General features: G+C 36.3%; 1 protein-coding gene across 1 annotated transcript in view; it reads left to right on the top strand.

The window, feature by feature from the left end:
* The window catches only part of LOC131962755 (diacylglycerol kinase zeta-like), a 112305-nt gene that overhangs the window by 71880 nt on the left and 21517 nt on the right, over positions 1 to 18908 (top strand). Inside the window, exons 29-32 of the mRNA XM_059327810.1 lie at positions 460 to 546; positions 10337 to 10426; positions 11636 to 11692; positions 15715 to 15764. Coding sequence (XP_059183793.1) covers positions 460 to 546; positions 10337 to 10426; positions 11636 to 11692; positions 15715 to 15764 — 284 coding nt within the window. The remainder of the gene's footprint in view (positions 1 to 459; positions 547 to 10336; positions 10427 to 11635; positions 11693 to 15714; positions 15765 to 18908) is intronic.

The raw sequence follows: 18908 nt of genomic DNA, 5'->3' as shown, positions 1-18908 counted from the left end.
CAGCCGTCACGTCACGTGATGCCTGTCTGTCCATTGAAAGTGAATGGAATTTACACGCGCATGTTAGACGTTTGATGTCATCGTGTCTACCCACGCTGTCATAGGGAGAACGTACAAACTCCATTCAGAAGAGCCACCGGGATTTGAACCCTTGCTGTGAGGTGGCCCTACTAACTACAACACCATGATGTAAAAATATGCTCTTTTGAAGAGCATTACTCTTTTTGAGTAATAGGACATTTTGCAGCCAAACATACTAGCAGATGAGGAAAACATGCAGCCTGCTTAACCGTTATTATGTGGGTTAATTTGGCTCCAGATGAACTGTAGCATTAATATCCCAGCTCAGTGATCAATAGTTAGTGCCCCCTGTTAGATCCTGGCTTTGTTACATAATGAGGGGATGCTCTGCTGGATGCCATATTTCATAATGTGTTGTTTTTTTTTGGTGCTCTTCAGGGAGAGCCCCTCTAATCAAACCTCCAACCAAGTCTTTGTCTACCCTGCCGATCCTTCCTCCCCTCCACCTTCATCCTCTGTTCCCAGGTAAAAACACACATTAAACACAAATATACACTGTAAAACTTTTCAGTGTAAATTTAACATAATTTGCCTGTAAAGTATGTCATTTTTTTCCCCAATTTCTTACTATATTCTAGCGTAAAACTGTCTTATTTTTATAGTTCTTAAGTTTTTGTTTTACATAACACATAAAACAGATGCGTTGATGTCAAGATGCATTCTGACATCTGTATAGTCAGTGGCTGGTACTGTGGGAGGGGCTTGGCTCTCTCTGATTGGTTGAGCAAGTACATGCAAATTGCATTGCGCTGCTTCACAGTTTGAATTGTCAAGCCAATAGAGCTTGTTAAAGGTAAAGCTTGCATGAAGTAGAACTGCATAATTCTGAAGCGTGTGTGTGTGTGCATAAGTGTATATGTGTGTGTAGGAGTATAAATACATGAATAATATATTCTATCTGCATTTCTCCACAGTTTGCCAAGTGTTACTATAGTATTTGCCATGGTTGTGTGTGTGTTTCCAGTGTGTGTGTCTGAGGACAACACATTTTCCTCCTTGCCCTGCCTCCATATGAAATCCTTTTAACCATGTTTACACACACACTCACACAGATTAAATTCTCACCTACAGGAACCTGTTAGAGCTGCTGATTCTCTTTAAATACTCTGAAAAGATCGGAGAGAGAGAGAGAGAAAAAAGATTCAGGGGGAGAAGAGACGCTGAAGAGTTTATTTTCCTCTGTTGACTAATTTTTAGTGAAAGTCTGTTATTCTACAGTATTTTGGCTGATTGCTGAGGTCAACCCTCCACACAGGTGTGTGTGTGACTGACTGACTGAGAGTCAGTCCGCCCCTTGACACTTTGTTCAAGAGGCGGGGTTGATCAAGGCGGCTATCTAGCTATTTGTGGATAATACAATGACGTTTATATACTAGTGCAGTGCCCGTAGGAAGTATGTATTTGTATAGTGGGAGATTAAGTTTATTTTTCAATTATGGCCAAATGAGGTTGTGCCTCTTGCTAGTGTAACCTTAAATAACACAGAAACGCTATCTTACTGTCCGTATTATGCTTAGCTGTCAGTTAATAAACTTTTGTTTTTACTGTTTTTAATGGATCAAACTGATCCGAAAAAAGGGCTTAAATCTCCGCTTAGCATGCTAATTGTGAGATAGCACATTATGCAGTATGCTGCACTAAAAGTACATTAACATGAACCCAATTAGCTGATATACTCTCATATCAAATGATTATGGGCATTACGCTAAGCAACATGAATGTCATCCCTGAATTACATAGTAATGCAACATAAGAAGTGAATAAAGCTAAATCTCCGCTTAGCATGCTAATCGCGAATAACAGAATTTGCACATTAGATGCAGACCACTACAACATCTGCAACTCCATAAAAAACGTACTTTTCATAAGGCACCACATCATCCAGCACATACACATTGAACATTGATATTCGCTGGAAACTATTTGAATATTATTGGAAAATCGGACCTTGTAGCGCACTTTAAAATTCCTAAAGATAGGTAGGCTAAATAGACTTCCAGATGAGATGAGTCAGGGTGGAAATCCAGAGTGAATTGTGTTACTGACCAGGTGTAGGCATATCACACAATGGGGCGGAGCTCTCCTAAAAGGGGGCGGAGCTCCCCTAAAAGGCGTCCGATCAGAAACAGTGCAATGCAGCAACACGTCCTACGTAAATAATGATATTTTGAAAAATAAATTAAAAAATCTTCAAAATTGAGGATGCACACATGTCATGAGCAAGCCACATACGAAATCTGAGGTCAGTCTGACTAACGGTCAGAGAAATATGAACTAGACACACACACACACACACACACAGACACTTCTTGCTTTATAGATACTTCATATTACACAAATAGTTATTAATATAAACTATTACTGTAACACATTGCCTGCATAATCCTATTGACCAAACATGGTCAGCCATATACTAGGTTTTGACCTAGTCTAGATTTTGTCAACACATCCCATGAAAAGTTGCAAACCAACAGTTGAATGTCAAGATTCAACATAAACACAATACATTTAAAGTGATTACACTTTAAAAAATAAATAACACAACCTCATAACAGTATAGTAGATGGTTAAAATGAGCCCTACCATGAGGAAATCCATAAGTTCAACTGTGGTGACCTGAAGTTGCACCGTCAACCAATAACAAAGGGTTAGGATGTTTGTTTTTGAAGCCCTAATATCCAGCACACTATCTGATATCTGGGTCTGTTATTACAGTTACAGCTCTATAATACGTAGCCCCACTTTTCAAGGGACCAAAAGTAGGCTCTCTGATTGACAGTTGTGAGCTGTTCCTTTGTTATTTATTTATTGATGAGGCTGGTTAAAGGTCTAGAGTTGAATGTGACATTTGCGTTTGGAAGCTGTTTGCTCACAATATGCAGTCAAAGGAGCCCTGAATGCAAGTGAAACAGGCAGCAAAAACACATCAACAAATCCATCGGAGAGATGGCAGGAGCATTAGAAGCAGCCACATCAGCACTTTCATACATCTGGGAATAAAAGAAGTCACAGTTGAGCTCAGCAACACAAAAAAATGGCTGGATGTCAGGATCGTCTTTGTGATAAAGAAATAGCCATGACCTCTTGAAGAGAAGACTTCACAAGAGCAAATACAGAGGGTTCACCATAGGGTGCAAACCATTGATAAGCCTTAGCAATAGGAAGGGCAGGTTAACTTTATTAAAAAAAAAAAAAAACATCTAAAAAAGCCATGTCACGTTCTGGTGATGAAACTCAAATAAAAAGTACAGATGAAGCTTGGAACATCTGTAAATCACCTGGAGCAGCCACTGGCTCATAGTGTTTATTCTGCTCTACAAATTCTAACTGCAGTAACTACATTTTGGTCAAAATTGAGTAATAACTAAAAATGAACTCCTTGATGTCTGTTTTATCTTGTGACAAAGTTTTAGATTTCAATTTTGCTTTATTTCAGAGAAATAATGATATAAAAACCACAAAATCCAACTCAAAACCAAGCAGCACTTACCACAGTCTGCTTTGGATTTATATACTAATTCAAACAGTAAAACAAATAGAAATTTTAAGTTTATTTGAAAGGGACATTGTTATCTAGATAGTGATGAAGTAAAAAAGTGAGATCAAATTATATTAAGACTAAAATATAACATTAATTTATAATATGTCTAAAATACAGACATCTTTGAATAGAGTTGTTAAACACTTTTAAACACACTGATAACAAAATCTATTTGAAAATGTTTATTCACTGAAAACTAAATATAAAAGCTGAAAGAAAACAACGTTGTAGTTACTGCACTCTGTTTTTCATTACTATTAGAACCTTTTACTGCAAAACCAGAGTGCAGTAACTACATTTTTGGGGTCAAAGGTGAAATAAATCAACATGATTTTTGAGCATAAAAATTACATCAATACATGTAGAAATATGTGTCGTATCACTTATCTACATATAACACATTTGGCTGGCCAGTTAAAACACGTTAAAAAACTTTAAAGCAGTTTTTCTCAGTTTTACCTTTTGTATAGTTACTGCAATTAGACTTTGTAGGACTGTATTGTTCAGGGCAGAAGCAGTCGGATAAATTCCGACATGCATGGGCTCACGCCAAAGTTTCAGCCAAAGTTTCAGCCAAAGTTTCAGCCAAAGTTTCAGCCAAAGTTTGTTGGACCACGTTTCACAGTACAGATGTACCGAAACATAATGCGAAAGCAAAGAAGTGGAATATTCAACCACTTGGGCAAAATAATAGACAGAAATATATCCACGACAAACAACTGAAGACAGCTGCAGTAAAGGCCTGCTCAGCATTCAGTGTCCATGGGTTCAACATGTCACACAGTCACTGCCTGCAAAAGTTTCTCAAGTAAAGTATTAAAAATGAATATTTCATTACTGGTTATGTTAATTTCTCCAATTAAATTTTGAGCGCCTGACAACAGTGTATGAATTCCTAAATATTTCATACAATATTTTAGTCCAGCCTCTTGTAAATCTGCACTTCATTTACATCTTAATCCATGTGATGGTGTACAGAGCTAAAAATGATAAATTATGTCACTGTCCAAATATCTCTGCATCCAACTGTCCAAAAGTTTGAAAAGAAATACAGGCAACTTCAGTGCGCATTTATTGAAAATTAGAATGAATGTTTGAGAATATGAGGTTTTTTTAAAAAAAGGATTAGAGTGAGGATATGGAATGATTTTTTTTTAAAAGGATTAGAGTGAGGATATGGAATGATTTTTTTTAAAGGATTAGAGTGAGGATATGGAATGATTTTTTTTTTTTTTTTTAAAGGATTAGAGTGAGAATATGGAATGATTTTTAAAAAAAGGATTACAGTGAGGATACGGAATGAGTTAAAAAAAAGGATTAGAGTGAGGATATGGAATGAGTTTTTAAAAAAAAAGGATTAGAGTGAGGATATGGAATGAGTTTTTTTTTTTTTTTTAAGGATTAGAGTGAGGATATGGAATGAGTTTTTTTTTTTTTTTAAAGGATTAGAGTGAGGATATGGAATGAGTTAAAAAAAAAAGAAAAAAGGATTAGAGTGAGGATATGGAATGAGTTTTTAAAAAAGGATTACAGTGAGGATACGGAATGAGTTAAAAAAAAGGATTAGAGTGAGGATATGGAATGAGTTTTTTTTTTTTTTTCAAAGGATTAGAGTGAGGATATGGAATGAGTTTTTTTTTTTTTAAAGGATTAGAGTGAGGATATGGAATGAGTTAAAAAAAAAGAAAAAAGGATTAGAGTGAGGATATGGAATGAGTTTTTAAAAAAGGATTACAGTGAGGATACGGAATGAGTTAAAAAAAAGGATTAGAGTGAGGATATGGAATGAGTTTTTTTTTTTTTTTCAAAGGATTAGAGTGAGGATATGGAATGAGTTTTTTTTTTTTTAAAGGATTAGAGTGAGGATATGGAATGAGTTTAAAAAAAGGATTAGAGTGAGGATATGGAATGAGTTAAAAAAAAAAAAAAAAGATTAGAGTGAAGATACGAAATGAAACATGAACATGTGGAATAAGAGTTTCAGAATATGGAATGAAAAAACCCTTACATTTCCATCCAAGGTTGACAGTATAGATGAATCCTAATGAACATCCTGATTAAAAAGTCACAGTTGTAGAACAATGAAAATGATAGTTTAACTTTCCACAAGTATTAAGCAGTATTACTGTATGCATGTAAACATAGATATGACAAAAACCATGTCATGTAACATTAAGTACTGTTAATCTGTCTCCCTGATCACATAATGCAGGCTGTTTACTCATTAGCATCAGTGCTCTTTTGTACCATTTTAGTAATGAGTGGTAGTTATTAGTATAAAGATAAGTGGGCACGCTGCACTGACAGCATCACTAAAGTTAATTGACCCTCGCTAACAGCTCTGAGCGCACAAGGCTGGAACTGTATTTACTTTTCATGTCACCGGAGTTTAATTATCTGATGCCTTGCAGCCACTTTGAATATCAACTATTAACACAACAATGAAGACAGTTTGACAATGTGGTAAAATATACACGGACAGGATCATAATATTCCTCCGCGGATATGAAATGTGAACACGTAAAGATTAGCATACAGAAGAGAAGAGAGGGAATAAATACAGTAACAGGTACAATGTGAGTATCGGCAGAGCAACACAACCTGCTGATCCCAACAACACTTCCCTTTGGCAGTGTGTGAGTGCACATGCACGTGTGTGTGTGTGCGCATGTGTGTTGGCGGGCTGATTTGCAATGCTGAGTGCACTGAGTGGGAGGATGAGGAGGAGAGATGAGACCAAGAGGCAGGGGCAGAGTGAGGGAGAGATGGGTTTAGGAGAAAGAGAGAGTGAGAAAAACAGTGGATGGAGAGAGAAATGCATGTCAGAGCACTCGAGAGTCACACCAATCTACTGTACTTAGACACACACACACTCTCACACAAACAGCGTAGCAGTTTGCCCACGCAGGGCCAGAGGTGAACGTTATTCCTCCCACTATAATTACCTCTCTCTCTTCTGCTCCCTATCCCTCTGTCTCTCTGACAAACACACTGAAAGACACCTACACACCAAACATTTTGTTTTTTTTAAATGATTTTCGAGCTGATAGCTTCACATTCCGTCGGTTCACACTCCAGCATCAGGTGGAAATCTGTTAGCGCAGACACAATCAGGCTCTCAGGTCAGTTATATTACCCAGGTATATTTCAGGAGAGAAAACTTGTCACAGTGGCAGAAGTGACTTCCCAATGGATTTTCCAAACATCAACAAACCAGAAAAAAGCTGAACATTACAAATGATTGCCTTAACCACAGATTTATCCTGTAGGTCAGGGAGAGGCTGTTGAGTTTTTGCTGCTGTAGTTAATGTGTTTTGTGGAGCTCTAGCTACAGTACAGATCCTTATCTTAAAGAAGTTCAGACATACAATATTAAGTGGAACTTGAGTTGAGATTTCCTTCTCTTGAGTTATGCACTTTTACTTTTACTGGTTTATTTTAAACAGGGACCATGTACAAGGTTCACAAATTACATGGAGTAAAAAGAAGGCTTGTACCAGATTATAGCTAAAAGCTAATTTCCATCTGCAATCCCTGGGCAGGTGAGAAGAATAAAATAGGATAAAATAAAATAAGAACAACGAACGAACACACACACACACACACACACACACACACACACACACACACACACACACAATCTTGTACTACTATCTTTGTGAGGACCCTCATTGGAATAGTGAATTCCCTTGCAATGTTATAATACTTTTTAATTTTTTTTTGTTTTCGTGTTATTTTTAGTTTTTTGTAATGGGGTATTTGTTGGGTGGGAGATTAAAAGAGCTCACAATAAATTTTGCCTTTATTTCCTTTGCCTTATCCATCTTCATTACGTATGAAAAAAGTTGACAAAGACGAAAACGAAGGACATTTCCACTATAATTTTATTTAGTTTTGTAACCACACAATACAGTTTCAGTTAGTGAATGAATTATCTTTTTTTAAACATAAACCTAATTTTAACCTGAACCCTTTAAACAAAGTCTGAAATCTAAAAGAAACGGCCGAAATGACCTCACTTTGCAAAAATGTCCTCGCTCTGTTAAAAACGTGTTCCGGTCCTCACTATGTAGGAAGTACAAGAACACACACACACACACACACACACACACACACACAAACTGTCAATCTTAAAACCCTTGAGTGATCCAACAGGTGGTGCTCCAAAGGTCTCGGCGTATTGATGTAATATTCTGGAGGGTTTTTTGACCATTTTTTTTTCTTTTCTCGATATTAAAAAAAATCCTGATTCAGCAGCATATGTCTTGAACAAATGGTATCAACCCAAAAATTAGCAACTTGTATGTGTAATCTACTGTTGACCTGCTTTCTCCCCCTAAATATCCACCACCCCAGATTCACTTTAACCCTCGAGGAACCTTAGGGACCAAACGTGTACATTCAGCTAATTTTATGCTTTTGATTCTCAATATATCGGTCACTTTGAAGGCTAATTGTATGAAACTTGGCCAGGGTTTGTTTTCTATTATAATTTAAAAATTCAAAAATTCCTCTTTTGCAAGGTGTACAGAATAAGAAATATGCATAACACTCACACTTTGACCCTTAAGGCTCATTTTGGTCCCATTGACTCCCATTATAAACAAATATTTTTGATACACTGTAATCCTGACATAATATAATGCTTTTCCCATGAATAGGAAAATAGGTTTTAGGTCTGATGACCCTCCTCAAACCACCAGGGGCAGCAGAGCTAAATCACATACAGTTTCAATGGTTCTCTTATCTTGCATAATACATGGCAATGAAAAAGCTGAACACCATAAAAATGGTGTGTTGAGATTGATTTAATTGATTGATTTAAATGAGTCAATTATTGGCCTAGTCAAGGCTGTAATAACCTTACCCCAAGTATTCCACTTTGCACCTTTTTAAAAAAAAATGTTGCATATTTTGTGTTTTTGCTCTTAAGAAAATCAGGGGTTCTTATGACAAAAAAGGCATTAAAACATAAAAAATGGAAAGAAATGTATTTATTTTTATTTCTATGGTTAGGTCGGAAACTGCTAAAAGGTCTGATGAGGTGAAAGTGAAAAATATATTCATATATCACATTTTTATGACACTTGTATGAGGGGACCGTCAATTTAAAGAGGCCTTGAGGGTTAAAGGGGATAATTGGGGGTTGCACAATTCTCAGCATAACTTACTTTTCTCAGAATCGTACAAAACTATAGGTCAATGGCGCAGAGCAAACTCAGTCTGCTGATGAAGTCCATGTGATGCAGTCAAGTTAGCAAGAAATTATTCTGGCCAAAATTATAACTATTAATCGATTTAAACTACTTTGTGCAGAAGAAAAAAAAATCACAGATGGGACACACATTCTTTTTACTGAACATCCTTTTTAGTGAAAATCTAAGGTCATCATAAATCATAAACCCCCTCCAGCAGGAATACTTCTGTATTTTTCTGTTTTACAAAAATAACGTCCAACTGGCATTGCAGCACAGAGTCACTATTTTGGAATTGTTTTTTGGTTAAAAAAACAAACGAACCCTGAACAACACTGTGGCTTTTTTCTATCAATAACAGAGCTGATTCCTTGTTCCTCTTCAAAATAAACTGAAGTGCAAAAATGTCAACATGTCCTTTTTTCTGGCCATTTATTTTTGTTTTCTTTATGTGGGATACAATGAGCAAGCACATTTACACTGTCAAACTGTTCCTGTAAATTCACAGAAATTAACTAGCAGCAGAATTAAATTGCTAGAAATAAAAATTTGCAGTATATTATAGGGCTGCAACCAACCGATTATTTTCATTATCGATTAATCTGTCGATTATTTAAACGATTAATCCATTAGTTGTTTGGTCAATAAAATGTATAAAAATATCAGTGTTTCCCAAACCACAGGATGACGTCCTCAAATCTCTTGTTTTGTCCACAAACCAAAGAGATATTCAATTTATTGTCATAAAGGAACAAGGAAACCAGAAATATTCACATTGAAGAAGCTGAAATCAGAGAATTTGGACTTATTGTCTTAAAAAAAAACTGCTCAAACCAATTATTGGATGATCAAATAGTTGACGATTAATTTAATAATCGATTATTGTTCGATTAATCGAATAATTGTTGCAACTCTAGTATATTACTGTATTCTTGTAAATTGACAAGACACTATAATTACTGAATATTTACAATAAAGTAAATTCCTGTAAATAATGGCATTCTCTGTATAACATTGATTCAGTAGAATACTGTTCAGATTTCACAATAAATGTACATCTAAGGTTTACAGTGCAGAAGAGAGACGCTAATCTGTTTTTGTCATGTCTTGGCTGCTTTTTGTTTTGAAAATGCTGAGAGACTTTAACATACCTTCTGCTTCCCTAAACTCGTCTCACTTTAACACCCATCAGAATGTTTTTCCATCTCATTCTCCTTTTCTCCGGCAGTAGCTTTATTTCACTCATGCTTATTATTATCTCAGTGTTCAACTCTTCACCTCTTTATCTCGCAGGGATCCAAACTTACCAGATAAGTGAAGGCAGTGAAGAGGTTAAAGAAAGTTTGTGGCTCATAGTTTTGACATTTGGTCATCACTTGCTAACTCTCTCTGCAAGTGCATTATGTAAAATCTGAGTAGCTTCTCCCTCCTGATACACAGCATATTGATTGTTGAAGTGATTTTCTCATTGAGTAGATAGAGTTTGTTCACTGACTTTGTTTCCTGTGTTGTGCTGTAGTTCTTCCCAGAGGCAGCGGGTGAACAGTGACAGCTCTGCTGCTGATGCTTTGACACACAACGCAACACCTGTGGCCAGCAAACTCAGCAGGTTAGCATGCTTTTTTATTATTAGCAAATACGACACTAACACAATGACACAGTGATTTGACACAACAAAGGCTAGCAAACAGATAAATATAGGTTGAAACTAGGGCCGGGACTCAATTAAAAAAATTAATCTAATTAGAGGCTTTGTGATTAATTAATCGAAATGATTCGCATTTTAATCGCATATAAATATTTGACTTGAGAAAAGTCAGAAGTAATTTTTTTCACATGGATTTTTAGTATACCATTGAATAATGACTGAATACATAAGCTTAAGCAACAAAAATATTGTCTATTTTTGTTAGAGTCCAACAGACCAGTGCAATTTTTGCCATTAAGTGTAGCAATAGCATATTTAGAAATATAGTACATTTCAGATATTCAGGTAGCCTATAGGTCGGTAGACCTTCTGTTAACACACTAGCGTCCACGCTAGCTGCTATATGTTTTGCATTGAGGTGATACTTGAGGCTTGATGTGCTGCGGTGATATGTGAATTCCTTGTTGCATAGCAATACAACCATGCTCTTATTGACGCTTCCATCCGTTGGTTTTTAGTAACTAAATGTCCATCCAAATGATTAATTCTGCGCTCCTCTGCACAACTGTGAAGCCATGATTGATTTTTTTTTTTTAATTTGTCGATAACGTGACAAATATTCTTTGAAAATCAGAAAGAACTGCAGGTTGTTTACACAGATCAGAGAGGAGAGGACAGGAGAGGTTGTTAGTCAAGGCTGTAAAAGGTTCAATATATATATATAGCATATGGAGACCCAATTATTTTTTCCAATTTTCATGACACCTGTCTGCACTTTGAAATGTGCTGTATATATAAATTCCATTGTATTCTATGGAAGTCCTGAAAGGCAAGATGAAAAAATTAAAAAAATTTTTTTTTTTTTTTTTTACAATTTTATATGTATATAATATATATCAGGGCAGTACTTTTTTCCGCAATCCTGCTGTGAAAACAGCAAAACATGACGACCTCTGCGGGAGTAATTAACACATTGCAAAGGCCAGCTGGGATACAAGCTCGATACTACATACCATTACAAGTGTACTAAAATCAATAGTGAGCCCTTTGTGTCAAATTCAGTCTTATCTATATGTGTCATGTTGTTGTATTTTGTAGTCCGTACCATTCAATGCATTTCTCCTGAGCCTCTTGTTTCTCATTATGCTGTTACTGCTTTATATTTTGCAGGGCTGGTTGCATCCATCGCTCCAACACCACTGCTGCAGATTTTAAACCAAGACTGAGGTCAGAACATTTACAAACACATATTTTACTGTTATTTATATGAGGGAGTCCTCAATGCATCACAGTAGAGGCATAAAATTATACAAAAGATCAAATTATGTATTTCTTCCATGTTATGTAATGGGTTATAAAAAGCTGTCAATACAATGAATGTCTAAAGCAAACCATACACTGTAAAACTTTTCAGTGTAAATTTCGGTAATGAACTAGCAGCTGTACTGCAAAGTACTGTGTTTTTGGCTGACCACTGAAGGTCAGCCCCACATACAGGTGTGTATGTGACTGACTGAAAGAGTGATCACACTTTCTTTTGGGTGTTTGAGGCTGCTCGTCCACTGTCAAACACATATACAGCAGATATTTATGTGATCAGCTGTCTATGCAAAAAAAAAAAAGCTTCACTAGACGCCACAAAAAGTAGAATAGACGCGTAAATAAATGGTTTGTTTACAGTTTTTACTGTATTTTAGAAATATAGTGTCTTACAAGAAATAAATAAGCAGTATATTACTGTATTCCTGTACATTTACTGCACAATACTCTTTGTTTCGTCAGTAAATTACTTTTTGGTGTAAATTTACACCATTTACATTCTCTTAAATTGCTGTAATCACATACCTTTTCTCCCAGATTACATTGCAATATACAGTATGGCACTGCATGGTAATGTTAGTCAAGGTGTTCCACAAGGTTCTGTGCTTGGACCACTTTTATTCACACTATACATGCTTCCTTTGGGAAATCTATGACACTGTATGACATCAATACAGTAGAATACTGTTCCGATTTCAACGTAAATTTACATCTAAGGTTTAAAGTGTTCCACTATGGTAAACTTGACATAGACATAATTAATTCCTGGATTGTATTAGATTGCACAGATGTATGAACTGACTGTGAACTTAGTGTAAGTATTTGATTTTGGCTTCTATATTTGATCACACGCAGTTTTGTCTGTGAGTACTTCTAAAAAGTTCATTAAAGATACGAGAGCTCCATCACTGATGGCTGTTGCCCTCTTATCACCAACCTGTAACAATGCTGAAGTGACCACATACAAACACCAACAGGTGACTTTATAGTCCAAGGTGTGAAAAAGCTGCCACACAGGTGTGATGCGATTTGCCATGGCATGTTGTCGCCAGTTTGACGAGTCTCTTTGTGTGAGTGTACTTTCAGTTTTCATTCATTAACAACCCCTACACACAGTTCTTGTGATATTGTCAGTTTGAGTCAAGTCTCTCTGTCACATCTCTCTGCTCATTAAAACATACTGGTACTCATTAAAGCAACACAGTACTCTGCTCATTAAGCCACTGTTGCACTGACAAAACGAGTAACTGCAGTTTTTCCTCTGCACTCTGAAGAGGCGTGTGCGTACGTGCTTGTGTGTGTGGTGAAATTCTTCACATTTTTTTCCCTTTATGTATTTCCACAGATTCCCTCCATGGTATTTGAGTGATTGGGACAAAAATATAAGTTAATTTAAATATGAATCTATAAAAATTTGCAATTGAAATGAAATTATGTTTATTCAGGACCAGGTTATGAAAACTGACAAAATATCTAATATGTATGGGTAGATAAACTTTAGAGCTGTTACACGACTTTGTGTACACTGTAAAACTTGTGTGTAGTTTTTCAGTTATTAGGATTAGTTTTTTAAATATTTTTTACAGTTTCTCACTGTATTTTAGAAAACGTGTATTACTACAAATACATTATGATATATATTTTCTATAGGGTGTCCCACAGGGTTCTGTGCTGGGACCATTTTATTTACACTACACATGCTTCCTTTAGGAAATTTAACAAAGTGCTGTAATCACATATTTCTCACATTTTTCTCCCAGATTGCATTGCAATATGCAGTATGACACTGTATGACATCAATTATATTTCACTGTAAGTTTACATCTAAGGTTAAACCTTTGGAGTCAGGGGCTATCCTGTTGGTTTTGGACTCCTTTTCATTCTACCTGTATGAACCACTTAAAAAGTGTTCACCCTGCCACGTTGGTATCATTGTTTTCAGTACAACCTCACCTATATGACCTGATTATTATCTTTTCATTTTGACTTACTGGATCAACATTTTGAACACAGAAACACACAAAAAATACAAAAAACACACAAAGAAAAACATAAAAATCACAATAAAATTACAAAAAACACACAAAAACACACAGAAAAGACCCATAGAAATTGCAAAAACACATAAAAATGACACAAATAATTACAAAAAACACATAAAAACACAAAAATGCAAAAAACACAAAAAAAACACAAAAACATTAAACACAAAAATGCATTAAAAATGCATTGAATGCTGAATGCACACTGCAAAATTTAAAAAAATCTCTTCAAAAACAGGAAAAATCATGTTGACTTGGTCGAGGTAGTTTTAACCTTTGCTGAAAAAGAGTTGACGCGCTAAATGGGACATGGAAACTTCTAGAAAAGCCAAAACTTTAGAGTGAAGCTGACAGCAGGGCTCTCCGGTGGTTTCGTGGACTCCAGAGGGTTAACAGTGTTTTAAAGAAAGGGAGAGTTGATTTGTTTTCTCCATATTGGAGGCAGTTTTTACCCGCCGCTGACTGTGTGCGTGTGAAGTATGAGAGGTCGTCAGGTTCATTCTTTTCAAAGCTGCTCATCCATTTTAATCTCTCAGTTGTTTGGAATGGCCAACTATTCTGCCATGTTAAGATCTCTGCAAATCCAAACTACAAACCACAATCTTTTATATACTTGCTGTGGTTTATTCTGCAGAATTATCATCATAAGATATATTTATATTCCAATGTTATCCCCATTTATCACATCTTGGCCCTCTCTATAATATCAGTCCTCTCCTGAACTTCACATCTCTTTGTTTTTGGGGCCCAGGCTGGAATCTCATTAGCCGTCCCACTCCTCTACCACTCGACACCACCTCTAACATAGCTGCATTATTATTTTGTTACTGCTGAAGTATAATTGTTATTTTAAAGTAGTTTTTCACATACAAGGAATTTGGCTTGGTGTTTAAGTGTGTAAGATAAAAATGGTTTTCATTTTCTGTGTCTCTTTTTTACATTATTTCAATTAAAAGCTGTACAAAGACAATATATTATATCTTAAAACCAATAAACTTTGTTCTTCAGTCTTTAGGACACTATGTCAATGATTTTCAAAAACAATTTGATATATGTTCTCTTCAGACCGCAACACACTTCATCACTTTGTGTCAGTCCATCTCAGATGAGGGTTTCTGGATTCTGTGCCTTTCACTTAGCATGATAGTCTGAATTTTGTAGAAGCAGTGATAAACTGTTTACTGACAACAGTTTTCTGAGAGGTTCCCAACATCCCAAAGTTGGGACATTGTCTAAAACTAAATAAACTAAATAAAACCTAATTAAGTCAAGTCAAAGCTTATTTATAGAGCACATTTAAAAACAACCTCAGTTGACCAAAGTGCTGTACAGTTATTAAAATACAATAAAAGTTATACACAAATAAAAAGACAAAATAAAAGAGTAAAAAAGCCTTAAACTGGATCCTAAATTTTACAGCTAGCCAGTACAAAGATGCAAGGATGGGGGAACAAAATTATTATTATTAGTAGTAGTAGTAGTAGTAGTAGTAGTAGTAGTAGTAGTAGTAGTAGTAGTAGTAGTAGTAGTAGTAGTGGTAATAATTAAACAAAAGTTAAAGTTCTTAAGGTAAAAGTTAAGTTAAGGTAAAAAAAAAAAAAAGTAATATAATGTCCCTGTACAGTTTTCAATTGAGTATATGTCAAAAAGCATTAGCAGATTTTTGAATTTAGTTTTCCATTTGTTTTACACACACACAATTTTTTTAATCAGGATTATATTTAAATATAATTATAATAAAATTATTACAACAGACAGCATGTGTACATGTGAATGTGATTGTGTGTTCCTCAAACTTTGTATTATAGATATGAGAGCTTCATCACTCCAAATGTTTAGTAAACAGAAGAGCTGTTAAACCATTTGTTTCCGTTTGTGTTTGTCCAGACAGGAAAAGAGCCAAAAGGTCATTGAAATGGAAAGAGAGCGGGAAAAAGGTAACAGACACACACACACACACACACACACACACTCACTATGAGGGGCATTTTATGCCAGCGAACTATACAAAAACGCCTTAACCGGGTCTCCTGCGCCTGCATAAAGACTGATAAATAGCCGTGCGAGAGAGAGAGAGAGCGAGAGGTGCCTGACGCACGATACAAAGAAAAGTGAAAGTCAGCAAAATGCAGCATACACAAAATGTTTACCTTATTACTTTACTACAAATGTCTGTAAAACATAATGGGACTGTGCATAGGCGCCAAATTGGGTTAAACAGTGTAGATATAAGGTCTGATGGAATCATATTGTGAAGAGACTGCGTCTTCCACATGGCTACTGAATATTCAGCGGTGACAGCGAGTAGGCTGCAGGCAGCGTAAACCTACCTAATAGCAAGTTAAGTACACACCTGGCCATTGTTTGTATATTATAGCTGATGCTCAATGAACTGTATGTCCGCGCGCATAAAATTACTCACCAAGCTGGGAACTGGCTGTGAGCGTCGCACTTCACTACATGCAGTGTAGTGAAGTTTAATTACACTTATAGGCTAGAACATTAGCTGTTAAACTAAAAATGTATCATAAAGTAAGTAATTATTTGTACATTGAGACAAGCGCGCGCACAGGCGTCCGGTACGTTTGCACGTGGCATGGCACGGCACGAATGGCCCCTCGCTATTTGATTTCCACAAACACTCCACAGCGTGTGCCTGTACACTCATGTAGAATTGTACTTAACAGTCACGCTGGTCTTAATGTCACGTGTTTGAGGCGTAGTTCACCCGTCACGCAGCAACAACGCGTGTGCAACGCGTGTGCAACGTCTGCTCGACGCCAACATGACGCGCGTCTGTCCATTTAACGTGAATGCGCACGTTAGAGGTTTGATGTCATCGCATAGGCTCTGTACACACATTTTAGTATAGTTTGCTGGCATAAAATGCCCCTCATACACACACACACACACACACACACACACACACACGCCTGTCAACTGCCAGCTTCAGCTCTGCCATGTGTGTAACATGAAATATAAATGAATCTTTAAATCAAGCATCAAGCTCTGTCAAACTACCTATAGGGCTCAGAAGTGTGTGTGTGTGTGTGTGCGCGCGCGCGTGTGTCAGCTTCTTTGTCTCGAGACAGACTGTTTTCTTCCCTGACACATATTTTCTCAACCTCTGTCTCGTTGCGCTCACTTTGCATGCTGGGAGTTGGCTGTGTGGGAGCCCGAGCTGTCTTTTCTGTCAGCTTCACTGTGGTTTTATTCTCTTTGGGAACGTGCATGTTTTCGCTCCATGATCTGGTTCAGTTTTGTTTCTCTCTCGGCGGTGAGATTGCCAGCAGTTCTGCGTTTGATTCCAGTTTTGGCGTTTTGCATTAGGGGGTGAACACAACCCAGTTCCTGCTGTCAGTGATTAAAGTTTTTATGGAAATCAGTCGCAATCTGCAACAACAGCAGCTAATACAGTAGGACTGTTGTTTCTCTGATAGAGACATGTTGAGAGCCAGCTTCTTCAGGGTCCGGACAACTTTAGATTGCTTATTACCCATACATAAATTTAGATAATCCTGGGTTATATATATTACTAGAAACTTCCGTCAGTTATACTGCTCAGTTATTTCAGTTGTAAAATATAAGGCCAACAACATTATAAGAACACTGTAAAACTTTTCAGTGTAAATTAACAGTAATTAGCACAAATCTGGCCTATTGTTTTAGGTTTTTTTACCTTATTTTAAAATTCAGTGTATTACTAGAAATACATTTATCAGTATATTACTTCTTGTAACGCAATACTGTCACAGTTCAGTTTTGTCAGTAAATTATTGAATGTTTACAGCCACTGTCACTTCACTGTAAATTTACAGTAAATTCAGTATGACATCAGTACAGTAGTAGATACTGCTCAGATTTCACTGTAAATTTACACCCAAGATTTACAGTGAACAATAAGAACATTTTACACACCACATAAAACATTGCAGCAAACACTCATCTGTCTAGAGTTTAAAAAAAGTGTATCCATGCTTGCAAACATTCTCAGCTCTTGATTCTCATTCTCTCAACACTTTAATTGACTCTTTCCTAGGGCTGGGCGATATGGACCAAAAGTCATATCCCGATATATTTAGGCTGATCGCGATATACGATACATATCCTGATATTTTTAGCACACATATATATACATATACACATATTTTTACTAAGTGAGAGAAAATGTTTAGTCAAAGTCAAATAAAATGTAGTTTTATTGAAACTGTTTATTTAAGTGAACACAAATACTGTATAACAACAGGAGTACCTTTTTGTAAAAATCAAAGCTCCATAAAGTGCACATTTAAATAAATAAAAAAATCTTAAATAAAAATAGCCTATGAAATAAAATCGGCCAATCTTTTTCCGAAATAAGTATGTTTATATGAGAAAAGAATAACAAACATTACAAGAGAACTATTGGATAAAAGCGTCTGCTAATTGACATTGTAGAATTGTAGAACTAAATATAATAAACCCTAGTAAGGGCAGCATTTATATGTATAAAAAATAAAAAATTATAAAAAATTACTATTCCATTTTAGGCAAAACTACAAGTTTCACCTTCTTAAATTTCAGTTTTTGTTGCCCACATACAGTACTGCCAAACTAATTTTCAGTTTTTAAGAGCCACAAACTAATTGCAACCCTCTGAACGAGGAGCCTTCATGAAGGCCCCAGGGGGGTTCCCCGCTTTGGGCGGTTTGAAATCCAGCCATGTATATAATTCAGTGCAGCCTCTAGAAGGGGATGTAATACCAAGGGAAATGGATGCATCAACATCCATATTATCTATATCAAATAAACACGAAGGTCTGCATTTAAGATACAAAGCATCAACGTGTTGATCTATTTAGATTAGTCTTTTGGCTTCCAATCTTTTTCTCTTGGGATACAAAGTATAAGCAAATGTTTACACATTCCACGGAGATTTCCAGTGGCACAGTGGAGAGGTGTTGTTCTGTCAACACAGCCACTGCAGCAAAACATAAAGGGATAGTCTTTGAAGTGGGGTTTTATGAGGTACTTATCCATAGTCAATGTATTGCCTTCAGTAGATGGCAGTTGGTACGACTTCTGTTTTGGGAAGCAGGCAG

The sequence above is a fragment of the Centropristis striata genome, chromosome 24, assembly GCF_030273125.1.
Source record: "Centropristis striata isolate RG_2023a ecotype Rhode Island chromosome 24, C.striata_1.0, whole genome shotgun sequence".
Classification (NCBI taxonomy): Eukaryota; Metazoa; Chordata; class Actinopteri; order Perciformes; family Serranidae; genus Centropristis; species Centropristis striata.
This window is presented reverse-complemented; position numbering and strand designations above follow the sequence as displayed.